This window comes from Styela clava, chromosome 9 (assembly GCF_964204865.1).
Source record: "Styela clava chromosome 9, kaStyClav1.hap1.2, whole genome shotgun sequence".
NCBI lineage: Eukaryota > Metazoa > Chordata > Ascidiacea > Stolidobranchia > Styelidae > Styela > Styela clava.
Window position 1 is genome coordinate 12,199,285 of NC_135258.1, and position 26,349 is coordinate 12,225,633.

The 26,349-nt window shown below is 35.3% G+C and overlaps 2 protein-coding genes across 2 annotated transcripts; both read left to right on the plus strand.

The window, feature by feature from the left end:
• Positions 1–4,925: 4,925 nt before the first annotated feature.
• Positions 4,926–22,743, plus strand: LOC120339052 (cullin-associated NEDD8-dissociated protein 1-like). The gene is made up of 26 exons (XM_078115978.1): positions 4,926–5,069; positions 5,543–5,686; positions 6,422–6,529; positions 6,818–6,966; positions 7,331–7,461; positions 7,753–7,959; positions 8,284–8,393; positions 8,900–9,041; positions 9,624–9,731; positions 10,096–10,267; positions 11,284–11,507; positions 11,915–12,025; positions 12,533–12,690; positions 13,266–13,508; positions 15,792–15,925; positions 16,262–16,360; positions 16,813–17,040; positions 17,571–17,749; positions 18,051–18,179; positions 18,470–18,599; positions 19,201–19,412; positions 19,829–19,971; positions 20,311–20,479; positions 20,868–20,975; positions 21,359–21,493; positions 21,913–22,743. The coding sequence occupies exons 1-26, from the start codon at positions 5,002–5,004 to the stop codon at positions 22,018–22,020; spliced, it is 3,849 nt and encodes a 1,282-aa protein (XP_077972104.1). The 5' UTR covers positions 4,926–5,001; the 3' UTR covers positions 22,021–22,743.
• A 1,257-nt stretch (positions 22,744–24,000) lies between these two features.
• Positions 24,001–25,547, plus strand: LOC120339054 (acyl-CoA-binding protein homolog 1-like). Its single transcript, XM_078115979.1, has 4 exons — positions 24,001–24,164; positions 24,780–24,930; positions 25,003–25,101; positions 25,420–25,547. Exons 1-4 carry the CDS (start codon positions 24,124–24,126, stop codon positions 25,474–25,476), a joined length of 348 nt encoding a protein of 115 aa, XP_077972105.1. The 5' UTR covers positions 24,001–24,123; the 3' UTR covers positions 25,477–25,547.
• The last annotated feature ends 802 nt before the right edge of the window (positions 25,548–26,349 follow it).

Genomic DNA, 26,349 nt, shown 5'->3' on the forward strand with positions numbered 1-26,349 from the left:
ATCACTTGCACACATAAAAATTTCATGCTACGCAACATCGATATTGGCCAAGGAGGTCAAATCGATAGGAGATAAGGATTTCCTTTTTATTCCGAGGGAGTAGAAAGTTGGTAAGAAGACTTAAGCATATGGCGAGCCACGGCTTTTCGTCCGGTTACCAGTCTATGTTGGATATGAGAATAGCTACCCAGTTATTTGGTTTATATGCATAGACTTGATGCACAAAATGAAAAATAATATGCATAAAAACTAATTCTATGAACATAATCAAGAGCCATATCATGCGATTGTTTGAAGTTTAAATTTGGATTTTTTATTCTATATATACAGCAACTTACGCACCACAAATAAATAACATTGGCTAATTCAACTACGATAACCTCGTACATAATTTTTGTAAACCATGTGCTCATGGACACGACTTCATTACTTGTATTGAGAATTCTGTATGCTGCTATTCTCCGGAAAAAGCTAAGGCCCCAGCGAAACGAAAATAATCATTCAACTGCTATCGGCAAAATGTAATTCTTAAAAACAAAAGATCGCTCCCGAAGGATGGGAATAAATTCAGAAAAATACTCAATAAGGCTAAAGAGAACTATGCAAAGTCAACAAAAACCCATATTCCGCTCAGAAATTTGGATACCGGGATTTTTAAAAAATAATGGTATAAATGGCGTAAATCGTCATTTTTTGTATTTAAATAAATAAATTAAACAATCACCTAAATACATAGCGTAATTGTTTATCAGATTATCTTCTAGCAATAGTAGATTCGAGATATATATATATATACATATATATATATATATACATTCATCTAAATGCAAAACGATTAGAATCAAAATGACCTTCCTGACTTGTCTAAGTCAGGGGTAAGCAAACAACGACCCACTATGATTCCGTGGATTCTATTGTAAAAATTGGAATGATGACTCTTGCATAACAAGAGAGCGATGCTGAAATATGTGGACATGAAGACCAAAATAAAGTACTTTTCATGCTATACCTGCCAATATCAATTAATCTCCGAGTTTTGCGTAGCCTCGCGTCAAATCGGAAACATCCGTCGCGCTTGTGGAATTGAAAACCGTGTTTTCATGAAAAATAAAAATATAGCAAAAATTGGATGAAATATCATATCTCATAGGATTGCTAGCAAATTTATGGATAAATATAAGTAATTTCAAAGCAATTGGTTCATTAGTGAATGAAAAAAGTGATTTTTTTGTAACAACAAGACGAATAATGCCAACAAGAACAAAAATAACATAATAGCCAACCGAACCGTGGGTTCACTTTGTCTACAAAATAACGACACAATTTTTTTCTTTTGTTGTGATTATCAATGCCGTTTGGAACACCCAAAATCTTTAAAGATAGATTTCAAAGTTTTCAGACGAAGTAGGTAATCAATTACAAGTCACTCTAAAGTCGAAAATCAAAGATCCCCAACCCCTCGATAAACTTTTAATCTCAAGCTTGGGGAGAGATCTTGCACGAATCATTTTAATTTTGTCTGGTTGGACTTACCACCACTAAGACCTTGATTAGGAATGAGTATATAATGAAACTTCAAAGGCGTCATGGAAGTAGGGAATAAAATGTATTAGTATTTATTCACGAAGAATACATTGATTGTGTTACAACTTTTGGAATACATATTTATGTGAATGGTTAATAAAAGGGCAAAAACAAACGAAATTCTGATTTATCTAGTAACAAGCTATGAGTCACAATTCTCAATAAATTATTGAACATGAATTCGTTCATGTATTGTGTTCCATGGTTTGACAAATAAAAAAATAAACTCTCCCATTTGAACATCTGCATCTACTTCGTTTTTCTTCTTCGGATAAATCGTAGCTTGTTAGGGACTCCATGCAGCACAATTGTTTTTGAGGCGCGAGGTCGGGGCTGTGTTGAGCTTTGAGATGTTTTTTTTTTTGTATTTAATATTACAGTACGGTAGATGTCTGTTATAAATTTGTTAATTTAGGAGTCAGAGAACACCGGTGCAATTATTTATCACCATTGCACTGTTGTACTAGTTTATTAGGCTTACCATATATCTGGGGCAAATTGGGCAAGCCAACCTTTGTTCGATTCCAACGCCTCGGAGCTTACTGCAAGTACTGGCTTAAACTTTTTCTATATCCTTGTAGGTAGGATACGGGCATCAAAATTAGCTGTAAATCTTAATAAAATATCCTGTATTGGTCTTTGATTCAAATGGGCTAATGCCTGAATGCAGTAGGCTACCGGCATGACCGGTAACTGCAGAACTGGGTAATGCAAATCGCTCTTCAACTCATCAAAAAAAATTTACATTTTGTTTTCGGCATTTTGACGATTCAACGATCTAACGACAGTAGAGTTCAGTGTTAAATTAACGTCTGGCTCATACTTCAGTACTTCATATCACTGTATCATAACTATGGCCCAGTCTGGATTTCATGGCCTTTTTGAACGAGAAATCGGGCGTGCAATCAGATTCTCCCGCGTGCAAATAGGAATTCCTGGCGTGCAATTATAACTCACGCGTGCATATATGCAACGCGTGCCATATGGATAAGCCGTCTTATCGGCTTTCCTCTCCCCCGGTATAAATATGTAAATCCTATCCTAACTGACTTCGACATTAGAAATCTCTCAATACCGTACATTCGCGTAAAATTACCGGTACTGAATAAAAAATACGTTGAATCAGAGCAAAAATGGACGTTTGACCTTTGACCCCCAAACATTATTTTTACAGTTTGTCGCTGTTTGTGCGACTTTGGATACTGTTCAGTACATCCGCGTAAAATTATAGGGTACAAAATACGTTCAATTAAAGCAAAATGGCCATACTTTGTCAATAATCTTGGAAGTGGGTTTACGTGGTATTATTGGATAAAAAATACGTCAAATCATAGCAAGAAATGGATGTTAACCTTTGACATTATTTCTATTCTTTGTTACTAATTTTGAGAAATGTTTGTGCGACTTTAGATATCGGTACTGTTCAGTACATGCGTGTAAAATTATTGTATAAATAATTCGCTGAATCAGAGCCGTAACTGGCCAGCGTCAGTGCAGAGGCGAACTTTTCGCCCATCACGGGATTCCTATCAGTCAACACGATATGGTCTTTTTGCTTCGCATTTTTCGATCAGGTCAAATCTTGCAAACTAGTATTAGTCGAAAATTATGGAGTTACAATTTGTTGGCATCTTGATATTACTGGATTATTGATTCAAAAACCATTTTAATTTCATTGGTGAGCAATTGCAAATTTTCGGCGTGCAAAATTGAATTCGCTGGCGTGCATTTTTGCGGAGCGCTAGCGCCCTCGGGCGTGCACCTGCCATGGAATCCAGTCTGGACTATGGCATGACAATTTCTCTATCTGAACCAGGGAAGTGAGTCAAATCAGTGGTAATAAATAAATATTATTGCAGTATTGGCATATTCTGATATCTTGATATTGTAAGAAGTTATCTTCAGAGTAATCACCCAGCGCCAGTTGACATTAGCTTTGTATTGGTCTGTTGGTAGACCAATTCTGCAATTGCTGAATTCAGCAATGACCAGCAGACCAGAGTCTTAGAGTACAGAATCAATTGTCTACCAATCTACAGTTAGTATCAGTTTCAACGGTTTAATGTTGTCACAGTGCGATATAGCAGCGTTAACTTAACATATACAGTACAGCACACTATCCAAATTTCAAGGATTTCCCCTTCATTTGGCTCAATAAAACAAAGACTCTATGTGTCTCAAAAACGAGGGGCGTCTGGGACCACGTCAGATGCTTCATATCGCGCCATGCTTGTCTCAATAATAATCTAAATTAATCGCGGCCGTCACATGACTAAAATTGCCTGTTTTTTCTAAAAACCTTACGAATGCACGGTAAATTTTTTTTTCCTTTGGTAAATCGGATTATTTTTTCTCAAGGAATTCAATGATGACGTTATTAGATTGCGCTTTTTTATAGTATTTTGGGCAACTTCATTATACTGTATTATTACCGATATTGAGGACAACAATGTCCAGACGTCTCCCAACAGAGGGGTGTCTGATCATATGTAAAATGGGTTTTTTTGAAACGGGACAATGTCACCCGATTTGCATAGTGTGTTGTACTGATATATAGGTAGCCAAAAATTTCCATATTAAGTTGGTACAAAAATAAAATATCATGTTTCATTAATTACAATACTGCAATACGAGATATATTTTAAGCTTTTTGTCAGGTGTTAGCACTGTAGAAAACAAAATTCCTTTCAGTCTTCTGACCTAACATTATATGATTATAGTTCTCTGTGTTAAAAAAGGAATTACTGTATTTCATTGCCCAAAAATGTACAGATTTTGAGAAGAAAGAGGAAAATGTAGTTCACTGCATGTCACATTACACCTTACCTCCCACATACATAATTCATTCAATGGAAATCTTGACCCTTAATTTAATTTGGTCTCGTGTAGTTTCGTACCTAAAGTCTGAAAGTACTTTCAGTGGGCGTAGCATAACGATGTTAATCCTAACCCCCACCTGACTATGCCATCCAAAAATTATGTCACTACTACGTTACAATCACATCATAGAGCTTGTCAATGTATACCTACGATTGCCCAAAATGGCATCTGCCCGGCGATAAAGAACTCGCTATCGACAGCGATCTTTCTCTTATCAGGATGGATGCGATGAGAAAACGAGTTTGCTAGGTTTCGGGTGATTGTCTGCGTGTTTCGTATAACAGTTCGTATTGTTTAAATTTGAAGGGCCTAATTACTTTATTACGTCACTGTGACGTCGCAGTGACATAATTTTTGGATGACACGGTGGGGGTTAGGATTGACATATGCAAAAATTGTTATGCTATGCCCTCCAGATGTACTTCAGGTATGAAACTACACTAGACCCATTTAATTTAACTTTCTTTTTTATTGTTTTCATTTATAAAGTATTTGCTAGATCTTATGTTGATATACAGTGGCAAATCATAAATTATCATGGCGAATGTGTCATACCATATCTCGAATTTATTGGAAAAGATGACTTCAAGTGATAAGGATTTCAGGTTAATATTTTGATTGAATCTACATGTACTTTGGCTGTTTGTTGCCTTGCAAGGATTACTATTTATTTGTTTTGATCTCGATAGGGATGACCTGATTTTGTGTTAAATTTTGCAAGCACAAAATTCAGATACTTCTCTATTATGCTATGCTAAAGGTTTCATTACCGGAACAAATTTGGCTGTGAAGCACATAGCGGAATGCAATGTTCTCAGTTGCGTGATACATGCTGTTATGTTCTCATTGAGGAGAAGACTGTCTGCATGTTAGTTATGAATAGAAAATCTGAATTCATATTTGCTTTAACTGTATTTATGTGAACAATTTATTTTAGACAACACACATTTATTTACAAGCTTGAATTCCTTCTTCTGAAGCCCCTTTTGCTTCATGAAGTCATTATAGATATTTATAGAAAGAGAATATAAAATAATTTTGTGTTTTTTCTCATTGCATAAAATAAATGATTTTTTAGATTCATGGCAACAAATGATCTGATGACTGAGTTACAGAAAGACTCCATAAAATTGGATGATGACAGTGAAAGAAAGGTTATTAAAATGCTTCTCAAATTGCTGGAAGATAAAAATGGAGAAGTTCAGAATCTTGCGGTGAAGTGGTGAGAATGGATGACTTTTCTACCCATATCCTAAATTCATAAACATAGTATCCATTAAGCAAACTTGTTTTCAACTTCTTTTCACCCACAGTACCCAAAAATGCAACTACTGTTAGGTTTGTTGAATTTTTTTTCATACAACAAGGCTTTATACAAGCAGCCACTAGTATCTATTGATATGTAGGAGGCTACTATTTTACAAAGGACTGGAAACTTGGCGTTGCCTGCCCAACTTAGAACACTCTGTTTAAGATATTGGGCATAGGATTTGAAACTGAGATGAATATGCCAACTCAGTTAGATCGAATTGTTTAACGCCATCAGGATTCTTGTCCAAAAGATGTTGATAAACAATAGGCTCTTGATCTAGAGCAGGTGAATTTAAACTACGGTAGTTATTATTTTAGCATTTCGAATGTTTAGATACTTCTGTTACAGTAGCACTATAGAAGGATTTACATATTGGCTAAAATCTCTGAAAATGATCAAAGAAATAGACTGGATAATGTAATAGACACCAGTTGTCGTCAAACTGTGGTCTTCAAACGACCTCACTTTTACCGTAAATGTGTATATTTGGTCCAGCAATACATTAAGTTTGCTGACCACAGATGCATTCAATTGCTTTTCGGATTGATGATTGCTGTGTAAACTGTGAATGAATGACCATGGCTGTTTTACTCAGTTGTCAAATTTTTTTTAGTTTATTTACCCTTATGTTGTAATATTTTCCAGTCTTGGACCTTTGGTTGGTAAGGTGAAGGAATATCAAATTGAATCAATAGTGGACACTTTGTGCAACAATATGTTGTCAGATAAAGAACAACTGAGAGATATATCAAGGTAATTTGATCATAGAATCAATTTTAATAAAAAACTGATTATGATTTGATTGAGTTTTATTCCATTTTCTGGCAGTCAACTTGAACAATACTGAGTTTAAAGTGATTTTTGAACTGCAATTCTGGGGAACCGTAATCACAGGGAACAAAATTGTCCCAACTGCGATAAATGCAGATTTTTAAACAAACTACATCAGAATAAACATCCCTCAATGTTTGTAACACTGTGTACTGAAATGAAATTATATTTTGTAATCTTTTGATTAACAATCGTCTAACCTGTTTTTAGTATTGGTCTGAAGACTGTCATTACCGAACTCCCAACATCAAATTATGGAACAGTTGGAACTATTTGTAAGAAGATAACCAATAGACTTACTTCAGCTATTTCTAAACAAACTGATGAATCAGTGCAACTGGAAGCACTTGACATTTTAGGTTTGTTGAGTTTTTTGTATAATACAAATTACGATTAAATAATAAAAATGTGATTTCCTCAGTGCTACACAAATTTACAAAAGCTATATTGATGTACAGTATAGGTCACCTTTGTGGTTAGTTCTGTGATTCTTACTATTAATAAATAGAAAGGTTTAAACCCCTTTTATTTGGAAAATTTTGAGATGTTATCTGGTGTGAGCGCAGTCAGCCATTTTTTGTATGAAAAAGTATGGAAATTGTTAATAAAGTAAACATTAACCATATACAATATGAAAAGCCCTACTACATTTTGTCATCATTCATAATATACAATGATTTAAATCAACAGTATATCTATTTTTTAACCTCCCATTTTTTTCAGGCGATTTATTGAGCAAGCATGGTGGTCTTCTATCAAATTTTCATTCTCAAGTAAAAGATTCGTTGCTTCCACTTCTGAAAAGCCCTCGTATGGCTGTTCGCAAAAGGGCTATTACGGCAATCGGACATTTGGTAAGAGGATTGTTGAGCAGTTTTTCAATCAGCAAATGAAGAATAAACTGTGTCTAAATTAATATTTAAAGTCTCTATCTCACACATAACTAATTAAGGTTTGAGCCAAGAATTTCACTGTGCAGGATGTTTTCTTATCTAACTTTCAAGTACTTTTTAATACTTTTTAGTACTGTGTGAAATACCCGTTAGCGTGCTTAACCTGGAAAAATCTTGTCCCTAAGTTCTTGCAAGTTATGCTGCTAATCACTGCTATAGATTTACTAAAATGTTAAACTACTTTTATTACAGGTTATCACCTGTAGTCAGACCACTTTTACTGAACTTGTAAGTCATTTGGTCACTCAATTAAAAGGTGGAGACAATATAGATTCAAAGAAATTGAGACAAACATATGTTCAATGTACTGGTGCCATCGCCAGGCAAGCTGGACACAGAATCGGACAATATTTAGTTGAAATTATGCCGTTGGTCAGCACTTTCTGCAAAAAAGAACAGGTGTAGTATAATTTTTCTGTAAATAATGGTTACAATTCATATGTAAGCTGTAACCGCTGCCCAAATAATTGCTTCTGATTAGGCAAATCCCACTGGAAATAGCTATCAGTTTGTGTTATACGAGGCTACATATCCTTCCTGTATGCTTTTTCGCTGATGGTCGCATTCATTACACACTGACACAATGCATCTTTAAAAGTTCCATCTGACTGAGGTCAGACTTCTTCAGACTAGTAGTATTCCAATCTGTGTGATTGAACAATAGTCTTTTTAACCATCTTTTTTCTGCTCCTCTAAAATAAGTTGTATTTTTCTATTGTCCAGGAAAATGATGAATTGAAGGAACACTGCATTCAGATATGTGAATTGTTTGTGAGAAAATGTCCATTAGAAGTTACTCCATATATCTCGGATATTACTAATTTATGCCTCGAGTATGTATATTGCTAAAATATTGATACTTTCAACTTTCAAGCTAGTTTAGAAGCCATTAAACGTTATTTACCCATAAGTAAAGTTGTACTTTTCAATTATCTGATACTTTTATCTTTCTTGGGGCCAGGTGCTAAGTACAATGACCATGCTTGCCATTGTACTTTTGACTACCCTGCTCAAATTGGAAATATTGAATTCTATGGAAATTTTGCATTTCGTTATCAATAGATATTAAAAATTCTACAGTTTATCAATCGTCAGTTTATGACTGAACATGACTGATTATGAATGATCTGAAAATGGTTAAATTATGTGATGCTCACTTTGTATTGACATCAAGCAGCGTATTTATTATACTATACTGTGAAATATTTTTTAACCCCAACCTGGTACACATACTGCTTTCCGGTGTCCGCCATCCTGGTTCACATACTACGGGAGTACCAATATTTTTTACTTATTGTTGACTTTTTCTACAAGATTACCCTGTTCAATCTAACTCCAGGTATTTGACTTATGATCCGAACTATAATTACGATTCCGATGATGATGACGTTGAGAATGGAATGGATGATGATGATGACCTTGATGTTGATGATGACGATGATTTAGATGATTATTCTGATGATGATGACATGAGTTGGAAGGTGGGATTGTTTTCAAGTGGAAATTGAAACATTCAGATTCAGCTCTGAACTCCAAGGAAGTCATATGTTAATAAAAAAAACAAAATATTTCAAATTAATAAACTGTTAAGAAAGCTTATAAACTGAAAGATTATAATGTTCATTGGAAACGTCTTTTATCACTATCGAAAATGAAATTCACACTCGGAACACTGGTCACTGGGTAAATTAGAACTTCCACTCCACTACTGGGAGTTTGACATTAAGACTCCAGTGACAACATGCCAGTCTCTGACTCCTGACTTCTCAGTCCTTGTTAGTAAAAATTTATCCAGTTTTAAATATATATGGTATATGTCCAGTTTGTTGCATGTTGAGCTGGTTGGGACATACAGTTCCAAATCTACATTTTTCAGCGGCAACACATTTTGGCCAACTGCCAAGCACTATCGTGTCATATCCACATTACTCCCATACCATATTAACACAACTGTTTAGCTTTTAAAATCTTCTATTAATGTGGGCACATACAGACAAAAATATTAATTCTAAACTGTTAAATATTTTGAGTGTCAACAATACAATTATTGCTATTTTAAACAGGTTCGCAGAGCATCGGCTAAATGCATTGAAGCAGTGGTATCAACCAGACATGAACTTCTAGTCGAATTTTATAAAAATGTCTCACAACCTCTCATTAGTCGATTCAAGGTGAGCCTAACATATTCTAAAATTTTTTAGGTTTTTTAAAAAGAAATTATTGTAAATGGGTGGCTCTTTCGTGTTGATGCGATGTGATTGCTTATATTAACAATTTAATATTGATATTTGTGAGATATTTTTGAGGTGACTTATTTGAATTGAAGTATTGTTTTGTTACTCATTTAGTGCTCTTTTAACTCTTTCATCGACTATGTTATGGCTTGTAACAATTTAAATAGTAGAGCATTTCACCATGTTAGTTGGTGGAGTGTCTAAAATGTATTAAATCTTTATGGCCAGCAATTTCAATAAATTGAGTTATAATATGCCATAGATAGGTATTTGTTGCAATGGCATGTTATTTTCCTCTTAGGAAAGAGAAGAGAATGTGAAATCTGATGTGTTTGCTGCTTACATATCATTGGTGAGACATACCAGAAACGTTCTGAGTTCATCCACTAAATCTGGAGAAGAAGATATTTCCATGGAAACAGAAGACACTCCCTTGTCACTGTTGGCAGGACAAGTACCAAGCATTGTAAAAGGTTGGTTATGCTTTTTTATATCTTGATACCAGTAATGCAAGTAATATTGAGTGCTTACTCATTTATTCTAAGTATGGTTATGTGCGATTCATAGGTAGATGAGTTTATGATTTTATTTTTAGTAGTTAGCGCAACATGCTAAGCGTTACGAATATGTTTGCCATTGCACCTCCAATTACTCTGTGTGGGTTCGCAGATTCACAGATTGTTGGAATAATTATGTCCGAGAGCATTGCTGGACTCCTCCACTCCACGCCACTGTAGCGTAGGGAAGTTATTTACATTGCTTGCGTGATGCTTTTAGAATTTGCACAATAAACATTTGGTTGCTAATTAATAACAACAATAAATTGGTTGCTGATCTATGTGGAAAATAATAAGGATCTGTCAAAATCAGATGATTATTACGGTATATCTTCTTCTTCATGTACCAGGTCTGTTACAGACATCGGCGATCATGGCCTTCCATTCCAATCTGTTGTTAGTTCTCCTGATGAGTTCATTGTTGGGGGATTCTTTCTTCGTTACGTAATTATTCAGACTGTCGATGTGTTTTGTGCGCTGTCTTCCCCTACTTTTGGTACCACAAATCTTTCCACACAGTATTTGCTTTTCTATCCCATTTGCTCTGTTTATGTGCCCAAAAAATTGTAGTTTCCTGATGATTTTAATTAGGGATCTTTTGTACCCGGCCTTTTCCATTATTTCTTCGTTTGACTTTTTTCCATCCACGATATTCTCATAATTCGTCTGATATACCTACCACATTTCTTGCTGCCTTGAGTCTTCTTTCGAGGTCTTTTGTCAGCGTCCAACATTCACATCCGTACAGAAGGATGGACCATATGTAGGCTTTTAGAGTCTTACGGTATATATAATTGTGGAATGTGGTATTTTATGGTAGTATATTTTGTTTTTATGAGAAAAAATTTTCAAGATGCTATCATTATCTTGCTTCATCAGACTGCTTATGAATTATTGTTTGTTTATTTTAATTCTTTATTCTTTCACTCCAGCTATCTACAAGAATCTCAAAGATAAAAGTGTCAAGACAAGACAATGCTGTTTCTCCCTGTTGACTCAACTTGCTCTGACATTCCCTGGTTGTTTATCTGAACATTTGGTTGTTTTGATGCCAGGAATACAACATTGTTTATCTGGTGATCGACATAATACTTCAAACCTAAAAATTGACACCTTGAATTTCGTTCATGTTCTTCTCACTCATCATGATCCAGAGGTAATTTGTTATTTTGTTTAGAAATAAATGTATCATAATAATTGGATAGTACAAAAATTCTGGTATGCGAGTAATTTTGACTTTTCGTAGCAAAGTCAATTTTTAAGCTAACATTTGACTCAATCCCTTATTTTACTTTAAAATTTGACGGTTTTACTGTTAAAATTATGCTGATTTTCTTCAATCGCCTAAAATCACCGTTTCTGATCAGTGATGGCTTCTCTCGTTATCAGTCCAATACAAAACCAACTTTGACTCTTATTCGATAGTTTGTTCTTAAATGTTCCCTTTTTTAATTGTTATCCCAATAAAAACTTATGGCAATGAATGATTAACAATTTATAAAATATTATTGAATATTCAGAATAATATTATACTCTCGTTTTTTTTTATATTTTTCATTCCAGGTTATTCATCCATTTGTATCTGCACTCGTGCCCGCAATTGTACAAACAGCCCAAGATCCTTTCTATAAAATAACTTCAGATGCTCTACTTGTTATGCAAGATCTTGTGAAGGTAATTAGCATATATTTCCACTATTAACTAGGAAATGACAGCATATAGCAGGTGATTCAAAATGTTTTCGTTAGAATTTCTTAGCTGACCTTTTTGATAATCATTAGTACAGGGAAACCTCGGTCGTTGAACGACTCGATACTCGAACAATTCGGTAGACGACCAATCCATCTGTGTGGCTATACTCTGCAAAATGTCTGGCTCTTGTCTTTTTGTGTTTAAGTGTCTGCTTGTTTAGAGTATTTTTTGGGTTGAAATTGTAAAATCATGATAAACAAAATAAAGAATTTATTATCAAATAGCATGACCAATTTATTTCCTTGCCATCTAATATTTGGCAGCAGAAACTACTTCTTATTATGCCTCGAGTATGTATATTGCTAAAATATTCATACTTTCAAGCTAGTTTAGAAGCCATTAAACGTTATTTACCCATAAGTAAAGTTGTACTTTTCAATTATTACCCTTATTCCCTTTACAACATTTAAGTATTTTTTTTACTTTAAGGTTATATGTCATGGAAATTTAGCTGCTAGTCCAGAATCGTTGATTAAAAATCTTTATGATGCGACTTTCCATCGATTGAAAGCATCTGACATTGATCAAGAAGTCAAAGAACGAGCAATAACTTGCATGGGACAAATTTTGGCTTCTGCAGGAGACAAGTATGTTACACTCATGAGCATTACTCATTAATAGCAATTGAAATGAGTTTAGGTTATTTTTATAAAGAATGGTCTTTGTTATTCAAATTTAGATTTAGGTCTTTAATAAGAATTGTATTATCACCATACAGATCAAATCGACTTACAGCTATTTAAATAAGTGAAAAATCTTAATTTTATTTCTCAATACTCCTTAATTTTCAGCAGTGTATGTCAGTTGTACTCATGATGATTGAGTCAACTAATTGGAAATTAACTATATTTTTATCTGGTCAGAACCGCGGAATAATAATTTACGACATTATCAAGCATTTTTATGAATTTTTTCATTTTATCTTTGAAGCTAATGAACAAAATTTGGAAACTGGGACATTTCCTACCTTGCGTGAATTATTTTGGCAAGTATGCCGCCGACTCTGACCACATATCTGCTTGTAACTGTCGTTCGGATAAGAAAACCTGAATTTTTTGAGCTTGAATGTCTATTTTCTAATGTGTATTGATTTTCTTGTAAATCAATGATAACCATCTTTGGTTTGAATAGTATAGTATATTAACATTACCCATTTTTTCAGGCTTGCCTCTCACGTTCCAGAAACTTTGGAAATATTCCTTGATCGACTAAAAAACGAAATCACACGATTGACGACAGTTCGTGCGTTACATACAATTGCTTCACCCGAAAAACCTATGATTTCTCTGAACAATATTCTAGCGAGAGCAATGCCGATTATGGCAAATTTTTTGAGAAAGAATCAACGTTCGTTAAGAATTGCTACACTTCGATGTCTTGAAAGTATTTTCACCAATTATCCTGGGTAAGATTATGAATATGCGATTTTAAAATTGCTTCATGACAAAACACTAAATTAATTCTAGGAGTAATTGTCTGATATTAAATTCGAAATCGATACAATGTTCTAACCTTGCCAGACAACAATGAAATAATTCTGCCCTTTGTCCATGTGGCCATGGGGTAGTATAATTGCAATGACCAATAATGATTTGATTGTTTATGTGTATTTACCGTACATGCAGACCAGGGGCGGACACTTTCCATAATTTTGGGGGGGCGAACTTGGATCGCCTACCGAAAAACACCGCGCCGTGTATCGTCAGGTAACAATAACCTGCCGATGTCATTCTCTAAGTATTAGCATGTCATTTTGTTACTCATATATCGATTACCTAGGCTGCTTTGCTCGGACACGGAACTTGCGCGTCACTGAACCAATTTCTTGAATTCCGCGAGAATTAGCCCACGGCTCTTGCTAACAAACAGAAAATAACAAATTTGAGGAGTCGTATTAGGTTATTGTTTCAATTCCTAGTTTTGCAGGGTTTTTATCTATAATTTAATACGAAAATAAACAGGCACAAGTTCAGGCGCGCAGCCAGGATTTAAAAAAAGGCGCGGGGGGGGGGGAATTAATTTTGATACCTATTTTTGCAATCTTCCGAACTCGTTATCGCCGTTACAAAAATCTCGATATCTGATATAAAATCCCATATAGTACAATTTTAATTCATACAATGAAAATAATTATAAAGTATACTAGTAAATCAAAATGACAAATTCACCGCCTCGAAATCCAGGCGGAACAGTCGCCGCGATTACGCCACTTGTTAAAAGAGCAGACTTTATCAACGAAAAATGATTTTTCACTTGTGCAAAGTAATCAATCAAAGACCGATACGGGCATATTCAAAATGTCTTGATTTATTAATTTAATTATCTTCAATTTAAACTGCGGTTGAGTCGACAAAACAAGAGCCACTCTAAAACACGACGGCAATCCGCGGACATAAAAATGTGTGGTAAACTGCCCGTTTATATATTGTTTTGATCCGTATTTTTGCTATTTTGCGAATTCGATAAATTTGAGATGTACTTGTCACACATTTTTAAAGATAACCCCTTTCGAAAAATCCGTAAATTTTCTGTCAATTCTCACGTAGTAAAAGTTATTTCAGTACAATAAAAATACATAAATAAATACAAAAAGTGATCGAATATACTTTATTTATCTTATATATCATCAAAAACCGGGAAAAAGTCGCGTACTCAGCTTTGTTTGTTAACACGAAAATTTTCGACGTCAATTTAAAAGTAATGGATAAAAAAGGCAAATCCCGCTCACAATTGACCTTGTTTCGATTTTAGTGACGAAATGTTTTTAAGGGTCAAGCAAACATAATTTGTGGCGTAGGCACACGAAATTTTGCGATTTTTGATGCCTAGAAGAGCGTTTTTAGACTGACGCGGGCCTCAACAAAACTAATATTGTTTACAGTTTTATTTTTAGTGTTTTATATTGCTGCTTTTCAACTTTTCGACATAGTAAATGCTTTGATCTTTGCTCGCAAATTATGCTGGGCCTTGCACGAAATCCATAACGTGAAAAGATACGTCCAGCGGTGAAAATTGTTTATATTAACTTTAGATCTAGTTAATTTTTTAGCGATAATAATTAATTGTTGTAATGAAACACAGTTTGCCTCTTTCACTTCTCTCGCACGTGCCAACAATAACACTATTGAAAGATTTTGACAATGAGAAAATCATATTAAATTGTACAAAAATGAATTAGTTGTGCAAAACCGTGGCGCGCGGTCGGCGGTGCGTTTGAAGACGGAGTATTACCCGTGCGGGCGCGCATGTTTCACGAAAATGTGAGGTGCTCCGAAGGCGCTCTGGTCCACATTTTTGTAAGAAAACAGTTATAATATCGGTGACTATTAACCGTTTAATTGCGCTTGACTATCGCACTTTTCGGAAATGATATTTTTGCAAGACGGAAACAACATGTATCAAATTTTTTTACGAAATTATTGGGGGGGCGACCGCCTCCCCCCCCCCCTCGCCCCCCCCGGGTGTCCGCCCCTGATGCAGACCACATTAATCACTTGTTCGTGCTTGTGCATGTGATACTTTATTATTGTTCGAAGCCAAGTTTCAGGCACTCGAAAACAAGTGGAAACTTGAAAATAGTTACTTTCTGCATTTGAATAAACTATACCACATGACAACTGGAAAACGTAGGCTAAAATTTGCCAATTGTTTCTGAAAAGTGAAGCATTATAAAAAACTGTGTTCACAGGGATATCACGGTGAAAATGATCCACGATGTTGAACAGGAACTTGCTCCACTGATTAATGAAAATGACCTTCATATTACTCAGCTTGCTATAAGACTTCTATCATTGATGATCAATACACCTGCTGCATCTGCAGGTATGGGAATAATATATATTTCTTCTTTTCCTTCACGTAACTCATAGAGGATGTATTGTGTTCTTCACCATTTGTAAACTTTAGAGAAATCTCGGAAAGCATGAAAATTTTTTAGTCATAAAGATTAAATATGAGTGTAGGTAATCACACCATTTGTATGATCATTTCAATTGGTATTAAATAAAAAAATAATGATTTACCCTTTCTGAAAAGTCATGGTTTTTGCAGTGATGATTTGTTACATAATTGCTTTATCTAAATACAATCTAAAAGACTGATGTTTTGCTTCTTCACTTGTGAATGAACTCGCACGGACACAAATTTCTACTTTAACAGGAGGTCCCAACTGGCCCTCACCACTCGATGCCCGTCCCAATTTAACAAGCGATATTTTGCCAACTGTGTATGTTATCGTTCAGTCATCACTTCTACAAGGTGAGCATGAGGTTTTCACTCAACATATTTTAGTTTTTTGTACTTGTGTTCCATATGCTGTATGTTGTTGTTTCAGTGATACTATTGGCCAGGTTATACTAGGAATAAATTTTCCTGGCTGCTTCATTTAAGAAGGTGTTTTCCCGTTTGAGCATGAAATGACGTAACACAGATGGCTATGTGTGAATATGCAGCAAGATTTAATTCGACTGATCTGTGCATTTCATTGCATTTAGCTATTGACTTTTTAAAGGGAGTTTCAAGATTTGATGCATTCTATTTAACTTTTTTTTATATACTGTTTAGTTAGACCTTATAAAAATAAAAATCTTTGTTCTTACTTTTGCAATCTCAGTTTGGTATTTTTGCCAGCACAACGTTGAAGTTTGTTATTCGGAGTATAGTAAGTTTACTGCTACCTGGATATATACCTTACTTGTAATATTGTTCAGGTGGAGCATTGAAAGCTGTTTTGGATTTCTTCAAGACATTGGTGACTTGCCAGGCAGCACGATCTGATGGAAGTGAGATTTCATTCCATAAAGTTTTACGAAAACTAATCGAACCGATTTATGTACCGGAAAAACAAACAAAACAACAAGCAAGAGCTTCCATGTCTCCGCCACCATCAGCAGGACAGGCTAGACAAACTTTGAGCAAGCAAGCTTATCATTCAACTGGTAGGTATCTGGAATATATTTCACTGAGTTTTCACTAAATGCAGGGTAATATGTTGGCCTTGACATAGTTTCATAAGAACTATTTAAAATTGGAATTGAAAAGATGAAATTGATATTTATTGCACTAGTCATATTCAAAAGGACTTGATATTTTATTTTTTATTAAATGTGTTGGCATCGCGGATTGTACATTGCAGAATGCTTGTATGGAGTCATGTTCAGAGCAAAGGCCATGTATGTGTGTCATGTATTTTCTGTAATCATGTTTATTTTACATCTAAAATACTTTTCATATATTTTACTATTCCCAAGAAGGCAACATAGACCATATTCAATTGATTTTGATTCATCAATTAATCAAATGAGAAGATGAATAATAATTAATTAATACATATAATAAAAAGGACGTTATTTTGGTTTCGATAAAAATAAAACGAAAAAATAAGAAAACTCCAACAACATTCAAAACCTGTAGTCCGTACACTCATAACTTCGAATTTTCATAAGCAATATTTATTTTTATTCAACAGCAAAATGCATCTCTGCATTGACTCATGCATGTCCAGAAGAGACTGACAACATTGTTCGACAATTTGTCATGGATACTTCTAATCCAAAATCTAGTGATTCAATTCGTACATTCGCCGTTCTTTCGATTGGTGAAATTGGATTGAGAGTTGACTTGAGTCCTTTCCCAGATATTGAAAAGGTATTATAGAAATATTGATAAGAATCATAGTCCTGGCATAAGCTGTGTGTAACATTTTGCAACCCTGATGCTTAGATTTCATTTTTTTAGCAAAATAATATGAACACTGTACTGATAAATAATAGAGGTTTGGAAATTGGAATACTACGTTACTCAATTTAAAAATGAGTATAATATATAATTCAAGATTATGTTTTTTGGTGGCATGAGGGATTGATTGCCCGACTAACTAATCATAAAGTATCAGATTTAAAACTGTTGTCAAACAACCTATTTTATTACCATGTCTGTATGTATTAAGGTTATCATGAAAGCATTTGCAGCATCTAGTGAAGAAGTCAAGTCTGCTGCATCGTTTTCACTTGGTCGTGTTAGTATTGGTAATCTACAGCATTATCTACCAATACTTCTGAAGGAAATTCATAACCAGGTACTAACTTGACTATAGATATTAAATTCATGGGGTGGTATAGAGCTGTATTCAATTTGTTATATTGTCCGGTTGTTGAGAAGTTGTTGAATGTTTCGAATTGAAATGTGCTGTCATGAATTAGACCTGGAAACTGCATTTTTTAAAGTTAAATAAATATGTTGTAAGAGTTATTGGACAATTTGCTTGCCTGGCTGTTAAAACAAACATGTAGCAATATACAATACATTTAGTAAACGTATATGTTGAATTCATATGTATTTTTCCATTAAAATTTTTTTAACATTCAGCCAAAAAGTCAATATCTACTACTGCATGCTCTCAAAGAAACCATCAGTCTGTCAGAATTTTCTGTCCTAGAGAAATATGTTGTCGATATCTGGAAACTACTTTTTAAGCATTGTGAATGCGAAGAAGAAGGCAAGTGTTGTATCTAGTGTAACAAAGATAATTCCATCATGTCACACATGCATATGTCATAATTTGGTTGAATATAATTACTTTGCATCTAATCTTTTTTTTGCAAACCATTACACACTTAAAATCTAAAAATGAATCTCATCTCAAAAACCCATACCTTCTCATGGGTATGTTTTGATTTCTCAAAAGTAGTTGGGGCTGGCAGTTGATCAGGTTTTCAAGATAGTGTAAGGTGAAAGAGACAGTCGATTATGCGAACTATTGACATGTTCTTTTGTTTGCGATTAGTTAAATTGTCATTTCATATATTTGGGCTTCCATGGTGAAAGTACTTATAATTTAACTAGCATGGACCACCCTGGGATGCTAATAAGCCTTTTAGCATTATAATCCCTCACAAGATGCGAACTGATGAATCTGATGATGCAGCGTTCCAAACAAAGCACAATGTCTTTGCAGACTCAAGTGTATGTCTGTCACACCAATCCCGCCTCTGAAAATCTTCACAATGCAAGAGAGGTTCAATAAATGCTTCTCCATCTGTCATAGAAAAAATTTTCGAATCTAAATCAAATTTGTATATTGACACAATGCTTTGCAGGAACAAGAAACGTAGTAGCTGAATGTCTTGGAAAATTGACTCTCATTCATCCAACCATATTGTTGCCTGAATTACGACAAAATTTAACATCCACTTCAGTGCTTGTACGAGCAACTGTCGTCACTGCATTCAAATTTACAATTACGGATCAACCGACTTTGGTTGATGCATTATTAAAAGAATGTATTGGAGAATTCTTAGCATTACTGTTGGTGAGTACATTGACATATTTTTTGATACTCTGGAAAATCTGTAAAGAGGTCTTTTGTCATGAAACCTTCGAAGTCACATATGTGCATTTACAAAGTAAATGTTAAACAAAAATTGATTTGAAATTTGATTACTTGTCAACCAAAACTACCATTCCTAATTGTATAAATTGTCTGCATTGAGCAATGTCACTAAATATTGAAAAAACCATTTTCAGACAAAACCGTTGCAGACAAATTTTTTGTGAGAACTCACTACCTTGTATCTGTTTTCCTAACAGTATTGACTTGAACTGCTTCAAGTCTCTCGTTAACCATCCTTTACCCAACTAATACCTTCGCTTGGAGAGTAGTCCCATTATTGTGAGTGTGACGAATTTTTTCGAAAAAATTTTATCATCTTTTTTTTCTTATTCCAGGATGGAGAGTTGAATGTACGTCGTGTCACTCTAACCATGTTAAATTCTGCGGCTCATAATAAACCAGCATTAATTCGTGATCTGCTGCCTGAGATTCTTCCGCACTTGTACAACGAGACTAAGATAAGGACTGAGCTAATAAGGTAACATAGTTTGAGTCTATAGCAAAAACAGAATGAGTATATATTTTGGTTTCAATTTGGAATCGAATTTTCAAAGAATCAGTTAACACTTAACATTGACACCCAAATAAAATATTCTGATAATCCAGCAGTTGTTTTCGAAATTGATTTCAATTTATAAATTATAAGTTCATATTGTATATAAATACTTCGTCTATGATTTGATGTAGATCGATTTCACTGATGGTTATTGGTATACAAAATTATGCTTCGTGAATATTCATAAGAATGGATAATTTTATGAGTATCCCAAGTGTCAAGTTGAGTATGTCAAGTTTGTCTCTACTATTCTCTATTCAGAGAGGTTTTGATGGGTCCTTTCAAACACACAGTAGATGATGGTCTTGATGTAAGAAAGGCTGCATTTGAGTGCATGTACACATTACTTGATACATGCGTACAACAGCTTGATATATTTGAATTTTTGAAATATGTTGAAAATGGATTGAAAGACAGTTATGATATAAAGGTATGTAATTACTTGGTTTTATTTTCTTTGATAACAATATATTCCATTATTAATTGTATAATAAATATGCACTTCAGGGCTATTTCTTTTCTTGGTTCCCAACTTCCCATCTTGTTTCTGTTATACATATAAGATTTAAACTTTACACTTCTTATGATGAATAGAGACAGTGTTTTCTAGTTTGCAGTAAGAGATGAATAATGGTTAATTTAGACTAATATTTGCATTGCTTCATGACAATTGGCTCCTTTTCTTATGGTGCACATCGCAAAATATTCTGTGGAATACTCGGAAGGCATTTGCAGTTACCTCGGGATAAATCTGAAAATCTCGTTCTTTCTGTTCATGATATATTTTCGAAAATTTCAACCCTTGTTCTGATTTGCAGATGCTGACTTTCTTGATGTTGGTGCGATTGGCAGGATTGTGTCCAAATGTTGTCTTACAACACTTAGACAAACTCATAGAACCATTACGTGCAACTTGTGCTGTGAAGGTAAATATTGTATATATACATATATCTCATCATAATCGAAAATGGCTTCAGCGGCTAAGATATTGCTCCTCCACCCACTTCACGGTTTCAGTAACTATTGTAGAATGCCAACGATAAATTGAGGATTCATTAATGGGAATTCAAATAGCATCAGACTGAATTTGTATGGTTGTCTACAGCTAGATGATTTGGTACGCTAAAATTCATCTCAGCATTTTATATTAATTTGGATAAGGTTCGGTAATTTAATTCCAATGTACAAAGGCTATTTAAACTATAAGTACCTCGGAATGAAGTTTAGAAATATTATTGCTGCCTACTTTTCTCAAGATCTTTCTGCCTGATAAAATAATTAGATTTGTTTATTTCACGATATATTGCAGGTGAAAGCAGATTCAGTAAAACAGGAATTTGAAAAGCAAGATGAATTGAAAAGATCTGCATTACGTGCAGTACATGCTTTACTTAATATTCCTGAGGCTGATAAATCACCAGTCATGAGTGAATTCCTAGCCCAGGTACGGTCAATAACGTGGGAAAGAGCGTTGATTTTTTAAAATAATACATTTGAACTGCATTGTCCTTTCTCTTTTTCGCTATTTGAACCTAGGCACAGTTTAAAATCACGCCTGATTGAGCATAAATGACCTCGCTACAGGAACTATGGTATTGTTAGTCTAATCATGTGAAATAATTGTTTACTTTAGGTATGCCTAATATAAGGCGAACTTGTTATAAATTCAGTGGATTTCCCTAGAACTTTTTATGGCTCGTTTATACCTTCATTTCAGTCACGTCCCTCCACTGGAAATTAAGTCAATGCATCTGAAAAATCGAATAACCGGCTAACTAATCCCACACCCGACATGGACATGGTCTAACATAGTTGAGGCCACACGCTGGCTACGTAATATCACCAACTCTTTATATCATTCAGGTGAGGTCAAGCGCAGAACTATCATCTATGTTTGAAAGCGTGCAAAAAGATTCAACAGCAACATCTCTGACTGCATCAACCTCTGTTGAAACCATGGACACAAGTTGAACGGCTGTGTTCTAAAATGTCTTACAATCTGTATACAGTTCAAAAGTGTCGTCCTAATTTCTTTATTATGAGCATATGCGCCACAAGGAATGCCAGATAAAGAAGAGAGCGTACACTATCACTACAAGATTTTGTTTTGTTAAAATCCCAAACTTCAATCATTGATTGGAATAGTTCGTTTTATCGCCCTGAACTTATAAGGAAAGCTTGAAATGTTATGATGCCAAAAGTCAATTTCCAATCAGGAGTTAGTAAACGCAATGTTGCGAGAGAAGCTTTCTGATCGAAAAATTCATTTACTTCATGCCTTATTTTGATACATTATCCATGGTGAAGGCACAGAACGCACCTCTTGTTAAGTGTCAAGTTCTATTAATAAATAGCCAAGCGTTGGCTTTGCCTTCCATATAACTATTCATGGCTCATGTTGTTCAGTTTATTTATAGTATGGTCACCCTACGAAATTTGCTATCCATTTGTCCAAATAATGTTTAATGCTAAGTTTTGTGTGAGATTAAACTTCTGTGGGCACATGTAATTGCAGATTAAATGTCTTTTGCCTTTGTTATATAGCTTATCACGATCTCATTTCTGCACAGATTATGTATATAATGCTCGCATGAATTAATTTGTTCATTTTTCTCACTGCTGCGAATATGTTCGATTATTTGTTCCAATTAGGATGAATGTTATGAAGTTCAAAATGCAGCAAAATCTGTTAAATTTGCATTGATTGATGTATAATAACTTAGTAGCCAGGAACTTCTTGTGAAGCAGTATTCAGATATTAGAAAATCTTAGTCCGCCCTAAACCATGTCGTGATGTTCGTATAACACAAACGGTATTACAGCTGTTACTGCAATAGGATCCGCCAAATTGAAAAAGGCAAAGGCCGAAGCAGGTGAGTTTTGGTATATAGATGTGATTGCAAATGCGGCAATCTTGTCTGGAAAGTGCAGGTGCGGGATTGTTGTCCGTAATCCCCGATTCTCGGAAGTCGTTGCTATGTCCAGCTGTGGATTTAATAACAAGGGTGAAATGGATACACATAACTTCCATCTCGTGCGCACTTCTAAAATTGATAATACTTTGTCGGCACCTCCTTTAGAGTGGTTCTGCGACAAGCTGACAAGTTTTTGGTGCAGCACTTATCAACGTAAAAATAGTATTTCACGGAACCACCCAGTTTTAACCTCGTCTAGTGGTTAGTTGAGCATTTCGTTTGGATGACTCAATTCTTTGACAAATTAGACTGAAGGCAACATCAGGTGGAGGTGAAGTTCGCTTTTGGTGTCGGGTAACGCTGGGAGAAGCAGAATACTGTGATTACATTAAAATTGTGTTTTCGCCAAATAGATTAGATATTTGCGCAGTTGTTCCACGCTTGTCAAGTACCTTGTTTTCCCAAGGATACCCAATAATAGGAAAGCGTTCACTCATTATGCTTAGTGATTTTCTTTTGTGTTGTGCACGATAGTCCCCTAACCGGCATGAGTGCTTAGTTTAACTAGAAGCCAGTGAAATATAGAATGGGAAGGATACAAAATAGGCTTCTGCGAATGTTGGGGCCGAGTGACGTTCATGAAATCTTTGAACATGCTTGACGTCCAAGCACATTTTTCGGGCTTCATGTAGTTTCGTACCTAACGTACTTCTAGTAGGCGTAGCATAACAATTTTTTCACGTGTCAATTCTAACCCCCACCTGACCACGCCATCCAAAAATTACGTCACTACGACGTCAGTCAGTTCTTTTTCGTCGGCGCCGATGCCATTTCGGGCGATCGTGCGAGAATTTGGCAAGCTCTATGACTTTATTATGACGTTGTAGTGACGTAATTTTTGGAGGACGGTGAGGGTTAGGATTGGCATGTCAAAAAATTGTTATACTACGCCTACTAGAAGTAGGTTAGGTACGAAACTACACGAGACCCTTTTTCTCGTATTACAATTTGAAGCAAATACAATCGTCGTTATGCTCCAATGAATTTGCAGGGTTCAAATTGCACACGCGTCACTTGGCAAGAGCTAACGACTGTTCTTGGTCAGTTGTTCTGTTCAGCATAGCAGTGAGGTGTGAGATACTTCTGTTGAAATTGAAATATGTTGTCTACAACTGTTCGAACAGCTCTTTCTGTAAGCAGGTATTAATCTATGGTTGTGTTTTCGGGTTTCGTCAGGTGATTTTATTAATGTGTTGTTAGAATATATCTGCGCCAGGCCTGTGTAAGCCAAATCAGATGTTGTGTAATGGCAAAGATTACATTCAGATAAATATGAAGTCAAAAACTTGGGTCTAGTATAGTTTAGTACCACAAGTATTTCCAGTGGGCGTAGCATAACGATTTTTGCATATGTTATTCCTAACCCTCACCTGACTATGCCATCCAAAAATTACGTCACTACGACGTCACCATCACGTCATAGGGATTGCCAAAGTATAATTACGATCGCCCGAAATGGCATCTGCGCCGCCGATAAGAACTTGCTAAAGCCGGCGATCTCTCTCATATCGTGATCGTTGCGACGAGAAAACGAGAGAAATAGCTTGCTCGATTTCGGGTTATCGTCTGCGCGCTTTGGACGACCATCCGCATACTTCGGTGGGACTTATTACGCCACTGTGATGTCGGAATGACGTAATTTTTCGGGGGTTAGGATTGACATATGCAAAAATTGTTGAGCCAGGCCAACTAGAAGTGGATGTGGTACTAAACTATACCAGACCCAAAAACTTAGCCCAGATTTTTCTAAACCAGGCGGATATGTGTTCGTCACATCGGACTTTCAGCCTCAACATGCAATTCAGGAATTGATGGGAAATTTGAAGCTGCGATACAAAAATTGGGTACACTGACAGAAGACCCAGACAATAGTGCGAAACTGAAGATTTATGGTTTGTTTAAGCAGGTAGGTGGAACTCGTATCAAGTTAATTTGATACCTGCATCTATCCAACAACATCGAACGTGTTTTATCACAGGCAACTTTGGGGAAGAACACAACAGATAAACCTGGTGCTTTCAACTTTGTTGCACAAGCAAAATGGGCAGCGTGGAACGACTTGGGAGAAATGACACAGGTATTTTGTTGTAGGGACCCTGCAAATACAGTGGGTTGGAAGAGGCACTTCGGTTATGTTTTACAGCTGTCTGGGGCTACTGACTAGCCTATTTATACTATTTTGTAAGAGATACAGTGGTTTAAAATTTGTGTGGTATATTTAAAAACGTGTTGCAACTATATTATTGCTCGATGTCAATGGCATAATAAAGTAATTTCATTGCTTTACTGATGACCAAAATTGTCGGGATCAATGATATTGCTGTTGCAATATTATGTAGTAGTCGTATCATTATTCCTTAACAATGCCAAAATGTTTTGTATTTACTGTCTTCAGGATGAAGCAAAGCAAGCGTATGTTGATATTGTGGATGATCTTGCCTCAAAAGCATAAAACCGTGTCATATTTCCTCATTTTTATTTGTTACATATCTAAGTTTACCTTATTAAATATTGCAACTTCTGTTTGACTGTGATTTATGGTGAACTATGTTTAGCTATACAAGTTTACAAAAGCTCTGCTCCAGTGGGGATCGAATTTTCTAGTATTAAGACAATTTTTGTATTACAAGAAATATTCACTTATTAAGGATCCTTGGATCACGATGATTCGACATCGACGGGGTTACTGGGAATTCTGCAAACCATAGTCATGAATATTTTTGTTAAATTTTGTGATGAAATAAAAAACGCTCCTACTTTACTGCCAAGAAAAGTTAATAGCGTTGTGCCATGTGTGTTAATATTTCGTTCTGGTTTGAGAGCTCACTTTCAATCCATAGAAATAGCCTCCAGATCTAAAATAAGTCTTTCACTATCTAACTCAGGGGTGCACAACCTTTTTGCTATCGGCGGCCACATTGCATTTATTTGTAGTCAATACAGCCTCCAGGGGGGCGAATTTTTTTTTGCTTTCATCACGTCCTAACTGCGTATTTGACCCAAGCGAGGTGAAGTCTGTCCAATTATGAAGTATGTAGGACTACTTGGGAGTATAATATTCGCATTTTTCTTTTCGGCGGACTTATTCTTGAGCAGATATATTGCAGCAAATTGCATAATGGTTGCATAATTTTGAAAAAAAAATCGAAGGGGGGGGGGGGGTGCTGAGGTCACTCTCATTTTTTTCCCCGAAAGCATAATAAAATGTCGAATATTTTAATGAATTTATTCTATAAAAATTTGCAAAGCATAGCCGCCTAATCCTATATTTTGAACTTTTTTTGTTCGTTTGTTTATAAGATTTTGTATGTGGACGGCCGCAGGT

Excerpts from the sequence above, each read along its gene's own strand:
- LOC120339052 (XM_078115978.1), top strand. The coding sequence starts at position 5,002 with ATGGCGAATGTGTCATACCATATCTCGAATTTATTGGAAAAGATGACT. Across the intron at positions 8,394-8,899 it reads ATTACTAATTTATGCCTCGA|GTATTTGACTTATGATCCGA; the intron begins GTATGTATATTG and ends ATCTAACTCCAG. Across the intron at positions 15,926-16,261 it reads TACACCTGCTGCATCTGCAG|GAGGTCCCAACTGGCCCTCA; the intron begins GTATGGGAATAA and ends CTACTTTAACAG.
- LOC120339054 (XM_078115979.1), top strand. The coding sequence starts at position 24,124 with ATGTTGTCTACAACTGTTCGAACAGCTCTTTCTGTAAGCAG. Across the intron at positions 24,165-24,779 it reads ACAGCTCTTTCTGTAAGCAG|GCGGATATGTGTTCGTCACA; the intron begins GTATTAATCTAT and ends TTTCTAAACCAG. Across the intron at positions 25,102-25,419 it reads ACTTGGGAGAAATGACACAG|GATGAAGCAAAGCAAGCGTA; the intron begins GTATTTTGTTGT and ends TACTGTCTTCAG.